The 22,332-nt window shown below is 41.0% G+C and overlaps 1 protein-coding gene across 1 annotated transcript in view; it reads left to right on the forward strand.

Annotated features, from left to right (window-relative positions):
• LRGUK (leucine rich repeats and guanylate kinase domain containing) overlaps nt 1–20,810 on the forward strand; it is a 144,427-nt gene extending 123,617 nt beyond the window's left edge. Inside the window, exons 23-26 of the mRNA XM_047095254.1 lie at nt 7,159–7,247; nt 9,577–9,699; nt 16,681–16,832; nt 20,665–20,810. Coding sequence (XP_046951210.1) covers nt 7,159–7,247; nt 9,577–9,699; nt 16,681–16,832; nt 20,665–20,810 — 510 coding nt within the window. The remainder of the gene's footprint in view (nt 1–7,158; nt 7,248–9,576; nt 9,700–16,680; nt 16,833–20,664) is intronic.
• Nucleotides 20,811–22,332: the final 1,522 nt, after the last annotated feature.

Below are 22,332 nucleotides of genomic sequence, written 5' to 3' on the forward strand. Positions count from 1 at the left end.
CACTTTGTACACTTTAGAGAATAGGTGGGCATTTGTACCCTATGCCTCGGCAGTGGTATTCCAAAAGAAATGTGTGCCTATGGGCACCGGAAGATGTGTGCAAGAATGTTTATGGTACCCTTGTGCATAGCAGTTTCCAAACTGGAAGCTCAAGTGTCCGTTAGCAGTAGATTGGCCGAATAAAATTTTGAATATTCATAGAGTGAAATATGTGCAGTAATGAAAGTGATCCAACTTTGCTCCATGGATGTATCTTGCTAACATGCTGTTGAGCCAACGAATCGTTGACTCTAAAGAATACATCCTGTATGATTCTATTAATACATAGTTTAAAAATTGGCAATACTAGGGGCGCCTGAGTGGCTCAGTTGGTTAAGCATCCGACTTCAGCTCAGATCATGTTCTCGTGGTCCTCGAGTTTGAGCCCTGCATTGGGCTCTGTGCTAACAGCTCAGAGCCTGGAGCCTGCTTCCGATTCTGTGTCTTCCGCTCTTTCCTGCTCCTCCCCTGCTCATGCTCTTTCTGTCTCTCAAAAATAGACATTAAAAAATTTTTTTGAAAAAAAATTGGCAATAGTAAACCATAATACTTAGGGTGTTTAGGTGATAAAAGTATAACAAAAAAGCGGATACCATAAAGTCGGGAGAGTGCTTATCTAGGGAGGGGGAAGAAGGCGGTAAAGGTTGAAAAAGATGTGAGGGATGCTGGCACTTGTGGGGTTTAGGAGGGCACCTGGTGCAGTAGAATGAATGTCATTTGTTCGTTAGCTGGACAAGCCTCGGTGAGTTACTTAACCTCTCTGGGGGGTGAGTGGGATTTCCTGCAGCTTGAAAAATCAAGGGCAGTCTACAAGGGGGTAGTCCGAGGGTGATGCTGCAATCAAAACCAAAGGTCCAACTGCACAATCGGGCTGAAGGGTTTGAAGAGAGTGAGGAATCCAGACACAGCAGTAGGCCACAGTAGGGTGGGAGCGGTTAAGACCTGAGATTTACTTTCCTGTCCCACTGGATGTAGATCTGGGAGAAGGGGAATAATGAGCTGAGGGAAGTGTCGCCATGTGTGAAAGTAGTGTCCATAGTCTGAGTGATAGTTGTTGGAGGCTGAGTTCAGTCTGTCATTGCGAATTTAGCAAGCCTGGGAAGAGCCTTTGCTGTCCTAGCCATCCAGTCCGTTCCCATTTGCAGAAGGCTCCCTTCCCCTCCCCTTTCCTGCCCTAATGCGTTCCCTTCCCCTGCCTTCCTTCTCACTGATGCATCTTCTGTTCTTCTCACACGTCTTGAATCTGTTGAATTCCTACCAGGTATATAGGATCAGGATTTGCTTTTCAGTACATATCAGGTATTTGCTTGAACAGACCCTGTTCTAGACACTAGAATGAAGTAGAACTCATCCCTGTGCTTACCGAATGTTCCATCTGGTAGAGACCCCTCTAGTCTCTTCTCATCAGTGTATCTCTAGCCCTTCTACTACTGCCTTCTTTCTCTGAGTAGAAAATGGGCCAATGGAGCATGGAGATAGTCTCAGTATTACCTCTGCTTAATATATTGACAGCTGTTTTTTGTTCCTCATCTCTGGGATCCCTGGGACCCAAATGGCTTGTCTTTGTTAGAAAAGAAATGTCGAAGAATAGTATTCTTTGTTCTTCAAGTTTGAAAAACATCTGCTAACATCATTTTTCTTGCTTGTGACTCTAAATAGCTTATCAATATAAAATGCTTTCAATGAATATGACTATAATTTCACAGGAGTTTAAATGGTAATAAAGTATTCAGTTTATTTCCTTATTCCTTGTTTATACAATCCTTGTTGCCTTATTTCTTCTCTCTTCTCAGCTTAAATGGTACTTACTTTTCCGAGTGACTCCCAGAGCATATTAATTTGAACTTCTCTGAAAGATTCCTGGAGAACTGTAAATAAAATTTTGATCAACCTTACTTCTTAAACACAATTTTCTTTTAAGGTTTGAGTACAAAAAAAAAAAAAAAAAAAGGTGCACAGCTCTTTTCTTACTGCTGCAAAAAGTACATAACAAACCCTTTGCAGTGAGAGGTTTTGTTTATACAAGACTCACTTTATTACTATTGATTACAGAAGTCAGAGTTCTTGCGTTTTGTCAGATAACACTATACCTCATTTTCCCTCGCTGACACAACCCCTTTTTCAATGGCTGGCTCCCTGGAACGCATACGTGAAGGTTATGATGGCTTGGTGAACACTTTCTGCTCTGGAACTGTGGTGACATCTTTGCCTTCCAGAAAGAAGCAGCTCGATTTTCAACCTTCACTTGGCCTTCGCTTGTATGTTTCTTCAGCCGGGTCTTCTGACTCTCTTAGGGAACACCCTCACTCGTGGGGATTGATTCACTCAAAGCCCATTTAGCAAATGTACGCGTGGGGCAGACGAGGCCAGTCCAGTCCTACAAAGTACCTGACTGTATGAAAGCCAGTGACAAGGGGAATCTCTGGTGACAAAATATTGGGCACCAGCATCCACTAAGCACCACTTCCTTTCGAGACTGGGAGGAAGCTCAGCTCAGGGAGCTTGTCCAAGATCACACAGCTTAGCAATGTCTGTTTTGACTCCAAAAGAAGAATGCTTTCCACATCCACCGGATTTATTAGATGCAATAGTACTACAAAGAGATGCTACTCTCTTCTACCATCTGGTCACCAAGTGACACAGGTCAGATAGGATCAGCAGTCTAAGTGCTTTTTTCAAGATAATGGTTTCCTATTAATTAGTCTCTGAAGGTGACCAATTAATTTTTAAATATTATTTGTGATCATTCTGTTCTTGATTTGTGCATATTGAACGGTACCTACCCGCTGCATTTTGTAACCTTATTGAAACTCAAATTATCCTCCCTTTGGCCAGTGTGAGCCTCTTCAGGTTGGCTCCTGTGTCCTTTAACATGACCTATGTCGACTTGGGTTGCCGTCCTGCGTTCTGTTAGGACCAGATATTCTACGCTCTTTTGTTCATTACCTACTCCAACCCGTAACCCCCCTATTCTCCAAGAAGCTCTGGTTCCTTTAAGCAGAAGATGGTAATGCAAGTCGCTAAGAGCAGAGAGCTCATTGCTATTGGGGTGGTCATTGTTTCTAGCCCTTTTCTGTGGATAGATAAAATATTTCATGAGTTCAACTTAATATTTCCAATTCAGATTCAAGACGTGAGGATTTTTACTCATCTTCTCTATGACATATCTTTCTTCCACACTGAGAATCCTGATTCTGAAAGACGTGGGAGATGATAGAACTCCAATGTCACTAAACTTCTCCCTTGTTTTTTCTAGATCACGTATAGAAGAGTCTCAGGATGACAATGCCAATGCTACTAGCCCCCAGTATAAAAACGGAAAACGGTTAAAAGTATTTTGTTTGCAAATGTTCTCCACCCCAGTTTGTTTATGGCGGGGCTACAGCGACACTCTCAGTGCACAGTCATATGCTCGCTCCCTTTTAATTCTCATTTTGTCTTAGTTCTCAAGTATGCGCATACTTGATACTTACCATTAGACCTCAGGCCAATGTCTCTACTAGTTTTGTTGTTGAAGCTTATTCTCTGCTAGATCCAGAAAGGGCTGTGGGGACAGCATTGCCTGCTGATGACCATCTGTCATACTTTAGACTTGAATTGTAGTTTTTATGACCTAACAGGTTTGTTTTGGTTTCTTTCTCAAGGGCTCTCACTGTTTGTATGTTGGATCTTCTTTGCCTGTCTTTAATATTTGTCATCTCCTCTTGAATCTTTTTACCTCTTTCTTCATTTCTTTTTGAGTTTAAAAAATTTCCTTCATTCACTTTCTGTTCCTCTGAAGGCATTATGTGTGCATGTTATTCACTCTTATATTCCTTCTGGTTTAGTTTTCATTTTTTAAAAAAAATTTTTTTTTTCCAACGTTTATTTATTTTGGGACAGAGAGAGACAGAGCATGAATGGGGGAGGGGCAGAGAGAGAGGGAGACACAGAATCGGAAACAGGCTCCAGGCTCTGAGCCATCAGCCCAGAGCCTGACGCGGGGCTCGAACTCACGGACCGCGAGATCGTGACCTGGCTGAAGTCGGACGCTTAACCGGCTGTGCCACCCAGGCGCCCCTAGTTTTCATTTTTTAGGTGACTCTTTTTCCCCCCCTCATATTTCTAGTTCTTTCTTGAATTCTGTCACCTAACTTAGAAGTTTTAAAAATTGTGGGGCTCTTGGCTGGCTCAGTCAGTTAGGTGTCCGACTCGTGATTTGGCTCAGGTCATAGTCTTGTGGTTCGTGAGATCGAGCCCCACGTCAGGCTCTGCTCTGCCCCTCTCCCTCAAAATAAACATTTTTAAAGTTTGTAATTTATTTGTTCCTTAATGTTTTGTGTCATTTCCTTAATGTCTTTTAGTTAATTTTGAAATGGTAGATTACAGACTTTATCTGTTTTGTGAGCATGCTTTCCTTGTATGTAGAAGTGTTATTCTCCATTTTTATCTTTTTTAAAATAATAGCTTTGGGATTTTACTAGAAAGTTTCTCATTAAAAAAAAATTTTTTTTTAATGTTTATTTATTTTGAGAGAGACAGAGCTAGAGCAGGGAAGGGGCAGAGAGAGAGGGAGACACAGAATCCAAGGCAGGCTCCAGGCTCTGAGCTGTCAGCACAGAGCCTGACATGGGGCTCGAATCCACCAACCACGAGATCATGACCTGAGCTGAAGTCAGACGCTTAACCGACTGAGCCACCCAGGCGTCCCAAAAGTTTCTCATTTTTATGGGAAATTACTTCTCTCAAACATTTATAAGGAAGCATGGTTCTTTCAAGTTGTGTTAAAATATACAGCAGTTTTCTTTTAGGGGTTTCCTGGCTCTGTTCCCCTCCACCACTTTGGTCTAGATGTTCTCTTTTCTTTGTCTCTGTTTCCTCTGTCCTAACTGATTTTTATTCTGCTCCCATCAGCTTTTCTTTAGTGTGGGGTCCTGTCTTAGAAAAGAACCATAGTGGGTCAGTGTCAAGAAGTCACAGTTGAAGGGCACCTGGGTGGCTCAGTTGGTTAAGCATCTGACTTCTGCTCCAGTCGTGATCTCACGGTTTGTGAATTAGAGCACCCCCTCGGGCTCTGTGCTGACAGCTCAGAGCCCAGAGCCTGCTTCAGAGTCTGTGTCTCCGTCTCTTCTGCCCTCCCCCACTCTTGCTCTGTCTCCCTCAAAAATACACAAACATATAAAAACATTACAAAAAAGTCACAGTTGATCCAGCTCCTACAGGACTCACTGTGGACCCTTTATCCTTACCCACTACTGGAGTGAGAACGGGCCCCCCTGTATTCCAGCTGTGGCGCCCAATGGTGCTGCTTTTCTTTCCAGTGAATACTTTTGGCCATTTTGAAGTTCTCCTGTTCTCAGCTCTTTTAGTCCCCCTGTTGCTTCCTTTGGCTTCCTCTCACATGGACACTGGTACCGTGTGGTGTTGTGGCTATGATCACCTTTATTTAGGGGTTGTAGGGGATATCTTGCCACCTAATTTTCTTGTAAATATTTTGATGTATTTTTTAGTTTGCTGTCTGCTTGCTGTAACTAGTTTTTGTGTGGGAATTCTGAAAGATCCAAACTGTGCTTCCACTGGTACTGTCATCTTCCTAGTCATGATATAATTTAAACCACTAATTAATATAGAAAAAAAAAAGATGGTATAAGCAAAACCACAATAGAAAATATATGTGCTGCTATAGAGATAATTTGAGGAAAAATAATAACAAAATAACCTGAGAGTGAATAGTACAGCAAAGTTGGTCAATATATAGTAATTTTATAGTAGTATGAAACAATTTAGGTGTATTTATGGAGTTATTTAAACAGTTTTCAAGGGTGTTTTTAGAAGCACATCAACTTAACCCCTAAAAATCGATTCTTGAAGAATTCCCCCAAACACATGCAACCACTTGATATGATGCTAGCCCCCAAGGCTAAACTAGGTGTTAGCCTGGAGGTATGGGCTCACGACCATGCCTTTGGCGTTATTCTTCCACTGGAATACTGGTTTGTTGTCATTTCCTGTGGGATTTTAACTAAATATCAAGGTAGAGAGGAGGCTGGGAGTGACATTAAAGTCGAAACAGGTTTATTTCATATTAAGTTTCTGCAAGCGAAGATTGCTGTTTAAACAAATGCTATTATAAATCCCTTTACAAATGGGTCTTTTATGTAAAACAAATAAGCACCTGCTAATCTATCTTTCCTGTAAATTAAGAATTTTATATGTCAGATTTGCTTAAATTGAGCAAATCCTGTAAATGGATGGTTGCTAAAAAGATCACACTCTGTTAGATAATCTGTATGTAGATACATGTACTATTTATAAAACAGCATGTGCTATCTTTTTTCTCCATCTTTTTATTTTTATTTCATTTTTAATTTTTTAATTTTTTTAATAAAGTTTATTTTGACAGGGAGAGAAAAACAGCATGAGTAGGGGAGAGGCAGAGAGAGAGAGGGAGAGAGAGAATCCCAAGCAGTATCCACACTGTCAGCACAGAGCCCCATGCAGGGCTTGAACTCATGAACCGTGAGATCATGACCCGAGCCGAAATCAAGAGTCAGACACTTAACCAACTGAGCCGCCCAAGAGCCCCTTTTCTCCATCTTTTTAAATCCCCTTTTGCCACCAAAGTATAAATCTTTTGAATGCGGAGATTGTGTCTTTTATGTTTTTGTATTCCCATCCAATGGTTAAGTATATAATGATGGTGATGTGATGGTGAAACATGGGAGAAAGACCTCTCGCTTTGTCCTATTTCAGGGTCGTACTTAGCCCATCCACTAACTACTCTGTGTGCCAAGATCTGGGAAGACTAAAGAGACAATAATAATTTATATCCTTGAGAGATAATCTCATGGGAAAGATAAAAAAATATGTATAAACATTAATAAGAAATTGCTACACTATTATTTAGATATCAAATAAAGTTGATACATTAAACTGTGGTCTTCATAAAACTATTTTTTATTTATAACTTTTTTTTCTTTTCACTGAACCAATACCAGTTGTTTATTTAGGCCTTCTTTCCCTTTTTCTTTCCACATATTTGACAATCTCTTGTAAGAAGACAATGATTATGGGTACTTTTACCATCTGACATATTTTTACCAGCAGTATAATTTTTTTCTCATCATATTTCTTGCCTAGGAAAGAGATTCTATGGAGAGACAATATGAGACAGCCCGGCAGGCCCTGATGGGAAAGATACCTCCTCATCACACCGTTTTGTTTCAAAGGTAGTGATTTATCACATTTATTTACACCTGGGCATCTTTACCTTGATTCTCTAGGATCCAAATAGACCCCATGAATCCCAGATCATCAACCTAACGGGGGGCCTCTGTACTAAAGTAGATCCGGTGAATGAGTAGTAAACTTGGTTCTATAAGTGGTATTTTCCTTTCATTTATATATTTTTTAAAAAAGATGTAATACGTTCACAGCTCCTAGAAACTGATGGTTTTTAAAAAAAATGGTATTTCAGGTGGAATTGAATACATATATCGGCCTTCACCAAAGCTGTTCATGACTGAAAGTTAATTATATCTTGCTGAATATCTTGTTCTTGTCCATCATGATTCTCAAAACAATAGTAATTAATTATTTGTGAAGTCATTTATTTAATGCATCCTCCCCATATTAAACTGCAAATTCCATGAGGGTGGGAATTATTGTCTCTATTAATCTATGAATTCTCAGTTCTTAATATGAAAGGTTTTATGTAGTTCATTCTGCATAGTAGTCTTTGTGATGTTACAGCTATAGTAATTACTGTACTACTAATTGTTGTGTATTAAGAGGCGTATTTAGGCTTTAATATTTACTCAAAATGAATAGGTCATATGATGGCTATAAAATGTTTGCAATTTTCTCATTAATGTTACAGGGTTTGTTTGTTTGTTTTTTTTTTAAGTAATGGCAGTCTCATTTAAAAAAAAATTTTTTTTTTCAACGTTTATTTTTTTTTATTTTTGGGACAGAGAGAGACAGAGCATGAACGGGGGAGGGGCAGAGAGAGAGGGAGACACAGAATCGGAAACAGGCTCCAGGCTCTGAGCCATCAGCCCAGAGCCCGACGCGGGGCTCGAACTCACGGACCGCGAGATCGTGACCTGGCTGAAGTCGGACGCCTAACCGACTGCGCCACCCAGGCGCCCCTTAAAAAATTTTTTTAATGTTTGTTTATTTTTGAGAGAGAGAGAAAGACAGAGCATGAGCCGGGTAGGGGAAAAGAGAGAGGGAGACACAGAATCTGAAGCAGCTCCAGGCTCTGAGCTGTCAGCACAGAGCCTGACGAGGAACTCAAACTCACAAGCCTGAGATCATGACCTGAGCCAAAGTCCGACACTTGACCTACTGAGCTACCAGGCGCCCCTTAATGTTACAGGTTTTGATATTCTGAATTCTCTTTTCTATGTCACTTTAGAAAATTTGAGAAATAAAGTGAAGTCCCTGTTTTCAGAAAGTTAGTAAGAACATTGACAAGACCTTAATTATAGCATTTAAAAAAGCTTTTTAGAATGCAGTGATTCAAGGAAGCAGAATAAAGAAGCCATTAAAAAATTTTTTTTTCAATTTCAGCTCTTTTCATTGTCTATAATTTTAAGCTGTGGAAAGTCTTCAACCAATATAAATGAAACCAAGTTTTGTCTATTTGTTACCTATCCAAAAAGCGTGATGAATTTTCTCCATCTTAGTAGGCTATCTTTGGATAATCTCGTTCAAAAGATTGGCTGTGCCGTATATATGGAGTTCTACTGAAGGGCCGGGGGGTGATGGCCAGGAGGTAGGCAGTGTCCTCCAGAGCATCAAAACTGGGGTCTGTGTGACCTCTGACCAGCAGCAGGACCATGCTTATGAAAACACTGGGGATAGACAACTAAGCAGTTTGAAATATGAGCTCCAAATGGGTCATACTAGGACAGAGAGATGCTTTGAATTTGCATGCATTTATGTGCAATTGGCCTACTTTGCACACAGCAACTCTATTTAGCAAGTCTGAGGGGAATAGAGATGGGATTTTTTTTGCTGAAAATGGTTAATGATTCTTTCAAGTCACTCTGGGGAAACAGGCTAGTAGAGATGAAAAAATATTTTTCGCTAAAGTTCAGTTGAGATTATAACATTAGCATTTTTAGAGATATTTTATTCTGGTATCATTTCAAAGCATTGGATTGTAAACAAAATTCAAAAATATCTATTTCAGTTTTAATAGCAGTTGATACATTGCTGGGCCTCCCATAACAAATGGACTAGGATTTATAATAGAATACGTAGAATACGTCCTATCAGTAGGAAGATAATTTGCCTATATTAGTGACTTAATGGATAAGGAAGATTCAAAACAATACAAATTTGCTTAATCTACAAATTAGAATGTAATAACGTTAGTGTTTTAAGACAAGCTCTGGAGTAAATGTTGCAGTTGGTATAGTACATTTTTCCAAATAGATTTTATTAGCATTTGCATTTATGTGGATAACATTGGTCAGTATTTAGGTATTACATGTGTATATGTTTGGTATCATTACAAAATTCTTGCAGGTTTTCTTTTTCTGATTTCAGGGGTCTGGTACCAGCACCTATTATCAATGGTCTACATTATTTTACAGCTTTCGAATTACAGAAAAATTTTGACCTTTCTGAAGATTATTTTAAAACCCCCTTTGGACCATATTCTGAAAAGAGGTGAGTTGAGTTTTGTTGGATATAATTGGCTCTTTTCTGATGATTAGTTAAAATCATGGCACTCATCCCTAAGCTTCAGAGAAATCCTAAAACTGGGAAGCAGGGCCCCACCGTCCACTCTGGAATTTCAGAGGAGTAGATCCTGGCCCTCTAGGGAGGACACAGGCATATAACCTGTGTTCATGTGGTTAAAAGCTTCTTTCTGGGATTTTAAATCTTAAGGGAGTGACACAAAGATGCAGGGCAGTTAGAGATCGTTCAAGACACCAGTCGTGGAAGATCAAGCATCCATTGTGGAGTGCAAGCAGTGATGATCTACCAATCTCTTCCCATATTGAGACCTGGCTGTGAACTTGGTACCTGGCTTACCTTGGTTCCTGCCTGGGTTTTAGGTGTGATTTCTCCGTTTTCCATTAAGTCTATAAAGTATGCAATAGCTTTTCAATAACTCTCTTTTAAATATTAAAATTAGCCAGAGTTGGTGTTTGTAATCTGCAGTCAACATCTCTGATTAATGTAGTGCTGTGTTTCTAAATGTTTACCAGCCGATGTCTAACATTAAAGGAAAAGAGGGGCATTTCAGGGTTCCATTGCTTAATGTGTCAAAGTGTGGTTCAAAAGCTGAGTATGTGTTAAGGTGAAGACTACATATAGACCACAGCAGACACTCCCCCACTGAATTCAATGCTTGGCCTTAGCAAGCATTCTATTATATTCTGTAATAGAATAAAGCTGCTGCTTCAGCCACATCTATTTCTACAATTGACCGTCTCTCCATCGGTCTTGAATCCAAACTTCCCAAGCAAAGATCTGGCTGGTTGGGTCAATAACCACCTGGCACCACTCTTGAATAGAGATCTGTAGGAAATAAGCTGGTCTACACATTGGTTGCACCTATATCAAGCACCCACCCTTTATCCGATTATCTGTGGCCGGGCCAGACAAACCAATGACAGAGAACCAAGTAGAGAACTCTTCAGACGGGGTGTGTGGGTTTGGCAGTCTCTCTGGAGTGTCTGAATACATGGCAATGTATAGACAAGAAATGTGATGGGAACGAAGTGCACTAAAACATTTACAGTGGATATTTCTCTAAGATTATCAGTTATTTTTATTTTCTTCTTATCCTTTTTCTGTACCTTCTAAATTGTGTGCACTGGATATGTATTTTATATTTATATCCTAAAAAGACTATTAAGAATCCATGATGATTTGATGAAATATTTCGTCAGTGGAAAAAATTGGCCCATTACACGCAATTAAGTTTCTCACATGTTAAAACAAATGTTAGTTAAGGTATAAGGAGTTAAATACTAATCAATGCCTATGATATAATAAGTGTTGAAACTGAAATGCTTATGTATATCCAACATAATTAGGTTTAAAGATATTCATGCGTATGTATAGGAAAAAAAATACTGAAAATATCCGAATGGTATCTTCTGGTGATGAGATTATGACCAATTTTTATTTTCTTTGTTCTTCTCCCTTATTTTCAATGGTGAACATTTAATCAATTTTGAAGTATTAATGTAACTTTAAAAAGTTATTTTAAAACTCTGCCCACAGCAAAGGATATTTTATAAGGGCATGTATCATGATAAGAATGACAGTTTAAAGAATGAGTGATGTTTTCCTTTATTTCTGAGTTCTATTGTTGTATCATTTGGATGTCCTTTCATAAGCTTGATGATGAAAAACAACCATCCCTTCTAAATGGTTCCTCCAAGCCTATACATTTCGCTAGATACTGGGGACCTAGTATTATGATTAGCAAGTTAACTTTCTTTGATAGTGTTGAAACTGTGGATCTGTGAGGATTTATTCAAGCTCTGAAGTTTTAGTGCACTAGGTTGATGAGAATCCAGTGAGAAAGAGAAGGTCTTAGTTCAGGCGGCTGTAACAAATTACTGTAGACTGGGTTGCTTGAACAACAGACATTCATTTCTCACGCTTCTGGGTGCTAAGCAGTCTGAGATCGGGGACCAGCATCGTCACATTCTGGTAAGGGTCCTCTTCCTGGTTTGCAGATGGCCACCGTCTTGCCTCTTCCTTACGTGGTGGAGAGCAGAGAGAGGAAGCAAGAGCTCTTGTGTCTCTTCTTATAAGGGCTCTGATCCAATTCCTCACAAACTCCGGCAGGTCCCACCCCCACCCCACCCCAATATCATCTTATTGGCATTAGGATTTCAACATATGAATTAAAGGGAGGGGAGTGGACACGTTCAGACCATGACAGAGAGAGAAAAAGAGTACTTAACAGGCTGCACTGGGCTTATTCATCGTCTGTCCCCCAGGTGAAAAGGGTGGGTCAGGCCTACCCTCAAGTCTGAATGTTCACTTGTGGTAATAGACGTTGTCTTTCAACTCTGATATTTCTTTATACTTCTTTTACATCTGTCTTTCAAAGCATTTTCATTGAATGCTTTCTTTGATACAAAGGAAGAGTAATTGTTGAGAGACAGAACTTGCTCTGTAACCCCCCCCTTTTTTTTAAAAAAAAAGGTTTACTTGTGTTTAAGTAAGCTCCATGGCCAACATGGAGCCCAGCATGGAGCCCAATGTGGGGCTTGAACTTACAACCCTGTAAGTTGAACTTACAACTCAAGACCTGAGCTGAGATCAAGAGTCGGACGCTTAACCAACTGAGCCACCCAGGTGCCCCTGGTGTGTGCTTTAAATGCACACATACTCTTTTTCAAAAATAAGAGACCAAAACATGTGTTATGGGTTGAATTGTGTCCTGCCTCCCACCAAATTTACCTGCTGGATTCCTAACCCCCTCAGAATGTGACCTTACTTGGAAATATGGTTGTTGAAGATGTAATTAGTTAAGATAAGGTCATACTAGAGTAAGATAGACCCCTAATGCAATATGGCCACATAAAAAGGAGAAATTTGGACACAGACATACACACAGAAGAGTGCTTGGGTGATGTAGAAGCCCAGGAACACCAGATTGCCAGAAAACCACCAGAAGCTAGAAGAAAGGCCTAGAATTCTTTGTCACAGCCCTCAGAAGGAACCAGTCCTATTGATACCTTGATCTTGAGACTTTAAAAAATTTTTTTTCAACGTTTATTTATTTTTGGGACAGAGAGAGACAGAGCATGAACGGGGGAGGGGCAGAGAGAGAGGGAGACACAGAATCGGAAACAGGCTCCAGGCTCTGAGCCATCAGCCCAGAGCCCGACGCGGGGCTCGAACTCACGGACCGCGAGATCGTGACCTGGCTGAAGTCGGACGCTTAACCGACTGCGCCACCCAGGCGCCCCAAGACTTTTATACTCCAGGACTGTGAGACAATGCATTTCAGCCACTCAGTTCACAGTATGTTGTTACAACAGCCCTAACAAACTAATATGATATGTATTAAAAATCCATGTGATGTGTTTCTTGATATTTTCTTTCTGTGCTTCCTTCAACATACTACATTTGTATTACTTTAGTGATTCGGCCATAAGATCTATGGATTATTGTGTTTTTTCCTAAAAGAAGGAAGAATATCTTTATGCTTCTATAGTTTGGAATAGAAGATCTAGCCTATAAAACATAAATGCATCTAACATTGTATTTAGGAGAACAATACTCAGTTTATTATACTTCTAGAGAGAAGTTTATTATACTTCTCAAGAGAGAAACAGGGTTAATAATGCCACTTGCCCACTGCAAGAGGAAAGAACTGCTCAGTCACTGGGAAATCCAAAAGTATTGATCTCAATTCTTTAGGGAGTGCTTCTTAGATAAGCTCAGTTACCTTATGTGGGAGCAAGAGATCGGAAAACAAAGTCTTGTAGGAGCATGGGTATCTACCTGAAGGGGGACTAGTATTCTGTGAAGGGATTCCAAAAACTGTTGTCTAACAAAAAAAGAACAAACCCAAGAACTCAGTCCAAGCTGATAAGAGGGACCTGCTCCTTCAAACAAAGAGTTCAACTTTTCTATCTGTTGATAACGAGTACCCAACACTTCTAAGCAGAACTCTGGCTGCAGGTACATTGCTCCGTCCTGGACTGTCTCTGCCTGGGAACGTTGGGGCCATCTAGCCCCAGCTGTGGTTTGAAAGGTTAAGCAGAAGGCAGGTGTCTGTGCCCAGGGTGGGAAAGCTGATTTTGGATTCCAGCCGTGGACTACCACCCAAGTGCTACAGCCTCTGCTTGCCATTCAAACATAACACAGACAGCATGAGTGTCCTCACATTGGATGTGTCCCTCAGTATGCCTACGTCACCACTACATTTCCTCCTGGGTCAAGGACACACCCAGGCAACTAATTGGACTGCGCTTCCTAGGAAGAGGGCCTTGAACTCCTGGGGACACCTCATTAAAACTCACTTCTACACTTTTGATCTCTGCTACCATCATAATATCACCCTGGTAGACAGAGACACCCTCATTAAATGACAGGCTTTGTCCTGAATAGACCCAATTTGCGTCAGCCTTTGCTACTGCCAGATGTGAATGTAAGTTAAATGTGACGTGTGAATGAGTGGAGGTCACCCTGAATTTGACATTTGATCCTAGAAATGTACTTCTGTGCTAAGATAGTAGTTATCACATTGGAACTGCAGAGAAGAAAGCATAATCATGGCCAACTACCAGGCTCTGCAGTAAATAATTACCTACTAGTTTTCAACATTTTATTTATTTATTTTTTAGGGTTTTTTTTAAGTTTATTTTATTTTGAGAGAGAGAGAGAGAGAGAGAGAGAGAGAGAGAGAGTGTGTGTGTGTGTGTGTGTGTGTGTGTGTGTGTGTGTGTGTGTGAGAGCATGAGCTGGGGAGGGGCAGAGAGAGGGAGAGAGAGAGAATCCCAAGCAGGCTTATGCTTTCGGCATGGAGATCGACCCAGGGCTTGAACCCACAAACCATGAACTCGTGACCTGAGCCGAAATCAAGAGTCTGAAGCTTAACCGACTGAGCCATCCAGGCTCCCCTCAACATTTTAAATTGTTCTTTGGCTAAATCATAAAAATACAAAGCTATGAATACAAAACTTCATCTCATTAACATTGGCAGTGAAACCTAGAGCTCTAATGACAGTTGAGGAGGTGGGGTGGAAAGTTAATATGCATCATCTGTTGTTGATGGAACGAGAAAATGGGGATTTTAAATTCAGTACATGGAGATGTAGTTCTGACAGACGGGAGAAGTGAAAATAGTGATAGAGCTATTTGGGGGGGAAATAGGGGAAGTGTTACTAAGTGAGCTGAATCCTTTCCAATCATAGCAGAAATCCATATCTGCCAAAGATAAGTTTAAAACCAGTAAGTCAAAAGAGGTCAGTAACATTTAGCAATAAGATTATTGTCAGAATATCTAAAAACAGACATGGTTAGAAATGGTTGGCTCTCAGGAGAGTAAAAGTGATATCGGGAGAGGTAGGGCTTGGATTGTCGCTTTTTATTATAAGTCCTTCTGTATGATATCACTTAGTTTTAATTATATGTATATACAGTTGACCCATGAGCAACACAGGTTTGAACTACATGGGCCCATTTATATATGGATTATTTGCAGTACAGTATACTGCACTGTAAATGTGTTTTCTCTCTTACTAGTTTCTTTTTAATTTTTTTCAATATTTATTTTTAAGAGAGAACGTGAGCAGGGGAGAGGTAGAAAGAGAGGGAGACACAGAATTTGAAGTGGGCTTCAGGCTCTGAGCTGTCATCACAGAGCCGGACATGGGGCTTGAACTCACAGACCACGGATCATGACCTGAGCCGAAGTCGGACATTTAACCGACCGAGCCACCCCGGGCACCCCATAATTTTCTTAATAACCTTTACTCTATGTTCCTTTATTGGAAGAGTAAGAATGCAGTTCATAATACATAAAAACTACAAATTATGTGCTCATCAACTGTTGGTGTTATCAGTAAGGTTTCCAGTCAACAGTAAGCGGTGAGTAGTTAAGTTTTTGTGGAGTTAAAAGTTATGCATGGATTTTCGACTGCACTGAGGGTCAGCACCCCAAACCCTCACAGTGTTCAAGGGTCAGCTGTAGTAAGTTGCTTAAAATGTTAAGGAAATGTTTTTGGAGAAATAAAAAAAATGAGGACAAGATGAGTACATTTTGACTGTATAAACATTTCAAGTTTCTCTAAGTCCAAAACACATGTAAAAGGGAAACAGCAAACTCTTTAAAATATAACACAAGCGTTAACATTCAATCTGTAGAATTCACACAAATTGATATGGCAAACAGGAAGATAGATCCTCCAAAGATCAATGAGGAGAAGACAGTTTACAAATGACAGGAGACAAGCTAATTCACAAATGGATAAATTTTAAAATTCAGAAAGACTGGTGAATCTTGGTGGGAACAAAGCAGCAAAGCCCAGCTACGTCCCAGTGCTCTGCATGTTGAGCCCTTCCCCTCCCCTCCATGGACCTGCCTCCCCTGGGAGGAAGCCAAGAAGCAGGTGAACCCCAAAGGGGGGTAATCTGGTGGTAGGATGGGCACTGGCCCAAAGACAGGAACATCGGACACCCTAATCCCACCCAACTTTATCCCGGAAAGGGCAACAAAATCACAGCCCCCCAAAACTAGCATTGGATGTGCCCATTGCGTGATCCAGATCAGGTCCCCCTAATACACTTTCATTTCCTCTATCCTTGAAGTAGCAGGAGCTGCCATATACAAATTGCACTTGATTCCAAAGCCCTAGGAATTAGTATCTGTGTCTTGCTCATCTTGTGAACACCCCAGCATCCATCACGATGCCTTGCTCTTAACAGGTGTTCAGTTATGTTTGTAGATTGTAGGAGAAGTTTATGCTGATACGCACAGTGTTTCCTCTGTCCGCTGCCATCTAGTTCCTCCTGCTCCAGATACCGCTGAAAACTTTAGCTCGACAGGGATGTGCACTGACTACTGAAAGGACCCAGTAATGGTAACCCAGTGAAGCCACAGACATAGATTGTATGGCCCTTGGTAGTTTCTCATCTCAAAGGTATCATTCACTTTTCATTTTTCAGTGGCAAGGAGTCCCACATCATCAAGAGCTATTCTACATTATTTCGTGCCTATCCGTGGTCCAAAAAAATGTCTTTTCAGCCTCCAGAGGGCAGCATTTGTTCATACGTAGGATCAGGAATAAGCGAAAGTGAGGCAGATGAGACCCTAAAAGGTATGAGTCATTTTACATATGGTTCTCATATAAATATTAATGTTATAATTATATCTATTTCCCATTGTTTCCTGCTTTTTTTTTTAATTAAATGAGTGTTTTAAGCCAGAATCTCTCCTCTGAGGTGGACTGGGTTTTTGTCTCCCATTGTTAGAGATGAGAAACAAAGTTCAGAAAGGTCGGGAATATGTCCAGGGTCACTTACTTAGGCTACTCAGAATGAGCTTAGAATACACTGCCCGCAAGGGTCTTCTGGGGCCAAGGGGCCTGTGCTCTCTGCCGCAGGGCTTTGGTGACTTAGGCCTCTTTCAGTGAAGGTGAAGAAAAACCTGGAAGATTTCAGATTGCTGGCCCATCTCCTGCTCTGGGAACCTGGCAGAATCCTGATGGTTTTAGATTTTAAGGCTCTGGCCTACCCACGTCACCCCGTCTGTGCCCCTTGTTCCTCAACACACATGTGAACGGGTATCTCCAGGCACCAACAAGATGGGCATTGCCTTTTTGTCTGTGGGCATAGCAATGTTCGTGAATGACAGCGAGTAAAGACCCTGAACAGTGCGAGGAGACTGAAGGGCTAGAGGGGATGTGAAAAAGGGAGAGAGTCACCCAGTGTTGGGATAGAAGGCTATACTCTGTGAGCAGCAGATAGGGCGGTGAGTACACTGGGGGATTCTGGAGGACCTGCAAGCTGGCACGGGGCCGCCATTTGTAGCCTGGGGTAGGTGGCCAAGTTCTGCCTGAGCCCAGAAGAAAGCCCTCTGGATGTGGTGTGAGAAAGAAGTAAAGTGCTAGATACCAGGCATTATGATTATAACGTTGTACACACACGAGCAGAAGATTGTGGTAATTTTCTGCAGGATGGTTTCTGGAGATTTCTTTTGTTCCTTTGAATGGGCCATGTTTTCCTCTTTCTTTATGTGCCACGTGATCTTCGGTTGAAAACTGAGCATTTGAAAAAACAGCCACCTCTCCAACTCTGCACATTGCACTGAGGGCCAGAGGAGACCGTCACTAATTAGCAGGGCGTGTTCTGAGCCCGGGGTCAGCCCAGTGTGAAGGCTTATGGTCTTTCCAGTCCTTTTCTGGGCATGTACCTTTCCCGGACCAGTGTGTGTACTTTTTTTCCAATTCTCCACTGTACACAGGTACTGTTTCAAGTCTTAATTTCCCTCACCCCTTAATAGTCTCACCCCAGGTTCTTCTTGAGGCCTAATGACGTTGTTCTATTATATTCTTCAAGTAGTAATTTCTTACGCTAGGCGTATGTGGGTCTGTCTTCCCCACGACCACCTTGTGGGTTTTCACTAGCCATGCCCACTGCTTCCTGCAGCTTCACCTGTGTGAGATCCCAGCTGTGCCACTTTTGGCCCTCTGAAACCCGAGTTAGGTGACCCAGACAGGTCAGAACATTGCTCTACTCTCTCTTTTTCGCAGGAGGAGGGTGGGACAAAGGTGAATTAAAGCAAACAGACCAACCTTGAAATTTCCTACTGGGGTGTGTATGTGTGTGTGCGTGTGTGTGTGTGTGTGTGTGTGTGTGTGTTGGGTGGGGGCAGGCAGAGAGAAAGAGAGGTGGAGAGAGAGAATCCCAAGCAGGCTCTGTGGTGTCAACATGGAACCCAAGTCGGAGCAGAATCCCACAAAACTTGAGATCATGACCTGAGCTGAAAGTAAGAGTCAGACACTTAACCGAATAAGCCACCTAGGTGCCCCCCTCCTGCTTTTAATGCGGCTTTTTTCTTGATTGGGCATTCACTTGCTTGCTACGGCTCTTCCACTGATTTCCAGAGCTCCTACAGAGTTGTTTTCGTTCGTCTTGTCGGTCAGTGTTTGCATGGGGGAACAAGGGCCTGGAGCTTCCCCGTCTGCCATCTTGCCATTGTCTCTCTGGGGTGGTCTTCTTAGCAATATATCACACGACTGGTTCTGGGTCACTTAAGCTCTCATATCTTTTCCACATGAACTGCCAAACCAGGTTTCCATCATCTAATCTATCTATCTAATCTATTTTTTTCTTACGTGGATGCAACTTTTATTTTCATCTTTTTATAATCTTGGTCTCAGTCCCACATTTTAGTTTAATTAGATCATTTTGGATATTGATTCATCTTCCATATTTATTACTTTATGGGTTTCTGTAAAACCAGCATGTTTGCTATCTATGCCTTTGTCATAGTCACTGTCAACAATAGGATCCAGGACTTGGCCAAGGGTAGTGCCCTGTGACAAGTGTCTGGAGACTCAATTCTACTTGGCATGTGATTCCTAATCATATCTCTCTAGTGTCTTTATGTGAGAAACTTTGATATATGCCTTGCAGAAATTAAGACAGACTATCTCAGTGGTGTTTTCTAACTCAGAGGTCAGCAAGTTTTCTGTAAAGGATCAGACTTTTCTGCAAGTACTAAACCCTCCTGTTGTGGTGTGAGAGCAGCCATGGACAGTATGGACCAAACTAATGGTCATGGGCTGGGTTCTAATAACTTTATTTGCTAAAACACACTGCAGACCTATGGGCTATAAATATATTGACCCCTGCCCAAGTAAAAGGGAAATTAAGTTAATTTGAAATAATTTTTTTTTTTTTTTGCAAATCCCTTCCAACACTTACCACTCACTCTGCTATTTTCTAAATGCACCAACCATTTCTTGCATAAACCTGAATTTGCTTAAGGTTTAAAGTCAAGTGTACTGGTTTATAAATCCTGGTTCCCATTTTAAAAATGGCAATGTTATTTGTCTCCAGTACTTTTCTCACTGTTCGTGCATTCTTTGAGACCAAACACTCCAAAAGCACTTCTGGAGTTATTTCAGCACCGTGGGATACAACTTACCTGCGTGTAGAAATGTGAACTGATTTAGAAAGGAGGCTTCTTCTACTGTCTTCTTTCTTCTTCAGGGCCTTTCTTCTCTTAAGATGTTTTTGTCACCCTTTCCAGTTTAAAAAAATACCTCCACGTAGGCGGAGAGGGGGCGGTGGTATGTGGGGAAGAAGAAGAAACAGCAAACAAGGAGAGAGATTTCCGTTTTTTGTGGTTTTTTTGTTTTTTGGTTTTTTTTTTGGTCCTCTGCTAACATAGTGTCTCAGGGAGCATGCCATTCTTGCTCTGAATATACCTTAAAAAGGCCCATTTCCCTTCAGTGATTCAGATTGCTTCCATATGCCCCCTAGATAGTCTTTCTGATCTTTTGGTATAGATCACACCATTTTTCTCACTCCGTAGAATACCGTGCTTCACTTTCTCAATCCCCACTATGCTGCTTCTCCCCAGTGAAAATTCGACTTCCTCAGCCAGCAGCCGCCATGCTCAACCTTCAGTCTCTTTCTTCCAAAGTCCTCTTGCTTCCCACAGTCTCCAATGGAACCTAGCTCCGTGGCCCATCCTTGCTGTCTTCATCCTTGGTGAACAGACCAACCTTAGAGCACAGTATATGAGATTTTACTAGGAAGGACTTCAGGGTATATAGGTGCATGTCTGCATTTGTATGTCTGTGTCAAGTCTGGTTAAGAATGATTGTAAAAGAATATGATGCCAGGCAGTGTTACAGAGGGTATGAGCAGGATACAAGAGTAGCATAGGAATTACTTACTTTTGCAACCTTCTGATCATTGGGCAAGTCTACACAACCCCAGTCTCGTCTAACCATGCACAGGGTATATGTTAAAACTCTGATTTTTTATTGCCTGGATATCATTTGTTCCCTGTGGTTTGTTTTGAATTAACTCTAAACAATATTGTGGTGCTTACAACATTGCAATGTTTATTTTCTTTTGTTTAGTGTACCAAGAGGTTAACTCCGTGTACTGTCTTTTTTTGTTAATGTTTTACAGTTCTACGTAAACAGTCATTTCCACATGAAAAAGTGTCTGTCGAACACAGAAGACACATGATGACTTCAGTTGTCAGTCAACCAGGTCTCAACACCAAACTCATCCTCCCTCCAATCCCTCAGGGCTGCAAGTGGACCAGTGGTTGACATTTGATCCTAACACGTAAAACTTGTTCTGATCATGTCCAATCCCTTTGTCTTACCTGGCCATGGATCCTGTTTCCCACTCAACCAATTACCTACAAAAGAATGTTCTGTAGGCCTTAATTCTCTCAATCAATTTCTTTTGTGATTCTCTGAGTAGTGTCTTTTTTTTTTCATGTAAATTATTCTTAGCTTTTAGAAATGTAATTTCAGTTTTTCTCGTAAGCTGTTAATGATTTCTCCAGCTGCTTCCTGCTCTGAAACATCAGGTGGCAAAATCTCCCAAGATCTCTGCGTTGCTATGTACATAGTGATTTTTGGATGTATCCAACTGGGATTCTGCTTTTGAAATTTCAATGCGCCCATTTAGAACATTAGTGTATACTCTAGGGGGATTGAAATATTTTGTTCTTCTGATTATGAAAGTGTTGTAGAGTTCCATTTAACTTGTGACCAATAGGATATCGACTGCGTCTCTCAAAGGGAATTAATTCATGTCTTTTTCATGGTACATGGTTCTTGACTTGCTTTAGCAATATGAAGGAATAAGAACTATCATATATTTATTTTAGTTCACCCTTTCCTGACTCTGATTATGTGCTTCTCGTCATTAGACATATTTCTAAACAATTTTCATCATCTGTATAGTTTCACTACCTACTGTTTGCAGGAAAAGAAAGAAAGAAAAAAAAGAAAAACAACAACAAAAAAACACTGGGTACTTATAGATAAGGCTAGTATTCAGCTGATATGTGCCAGTAAGATTATCCTGGTTCGTAAAACATTGAAACACATCTTTGGATTGGTATATTGTCTCCTCTCTGAATCCTCTGTACATGATGATTCATGGGAACAGGAGCTTTCATATAGTACTATACTAATTGTTACATACTTAAGATACCAAAAACCCTCTAATGACTTCCCTTTTAAAAGTATCAAAACCCCTTTTAATAACCCTTTCTCCCATTATCACATTTGGATGTGACATGATTTGCTATTGGCGTCTGTCTTCCACCTAGCCCTAAGCAGTCTCAACAGAAGCCGCTTGAAGTTCTTTTCTTGGGCTTGGTGGGAAGGGACAGGAGTGGGGTGGGAGGGAAGGGCAGAACGTGAAGAAAAGGACAGGCTGAGCAGGAAAAGGGAGTCAGTCCTCTCTGAAGAAGTAAGGAGGCAGAGAGTGGGATATTTTAATGTTCACCAGGATCATCTAATCTTTTAAAAAGTTATTATGAAATATTTTAGACATACCAGAGATATAAAAATAACAGTTCCAATTTCAGACAACATGGAAGAGATATACTTGTCCCTATTTCTTCCACAAAGTATGGTCAAATCCTAGAAATTGTATCTAAAACAAACATTAGGAGATGGAGAGGTGGATAGAAGAAGGCAGATGAGCTGCGGAGCTTGGGGCCTAAGTAACACACAGTGGTGAGTTCCTTGAGTTTCTTTTTATTTTTTTATGTTCCCTTCCCTTCCCTTCCCTTCCCTTCCCTTCCCTTCCCTTCCCTTCCCTTCCCTTCCC

This window comes from Lynx rufus, unplaced genomic scaffold (assembly GCF_022079265.1).
Source record: "Lynx rufus isolate CCGP_SWC_20201006 ecotype Redwood Valley unplaced genomic scaffold, mLynRuf1.p SCAF_4, whole genome shotgun sequence".
Taxonomy (NCBI): Eukaryota; Metazoa; Chordata; class Mammalia; order Carnivora; family Felidae; genus Lynx; species Lynx rufus.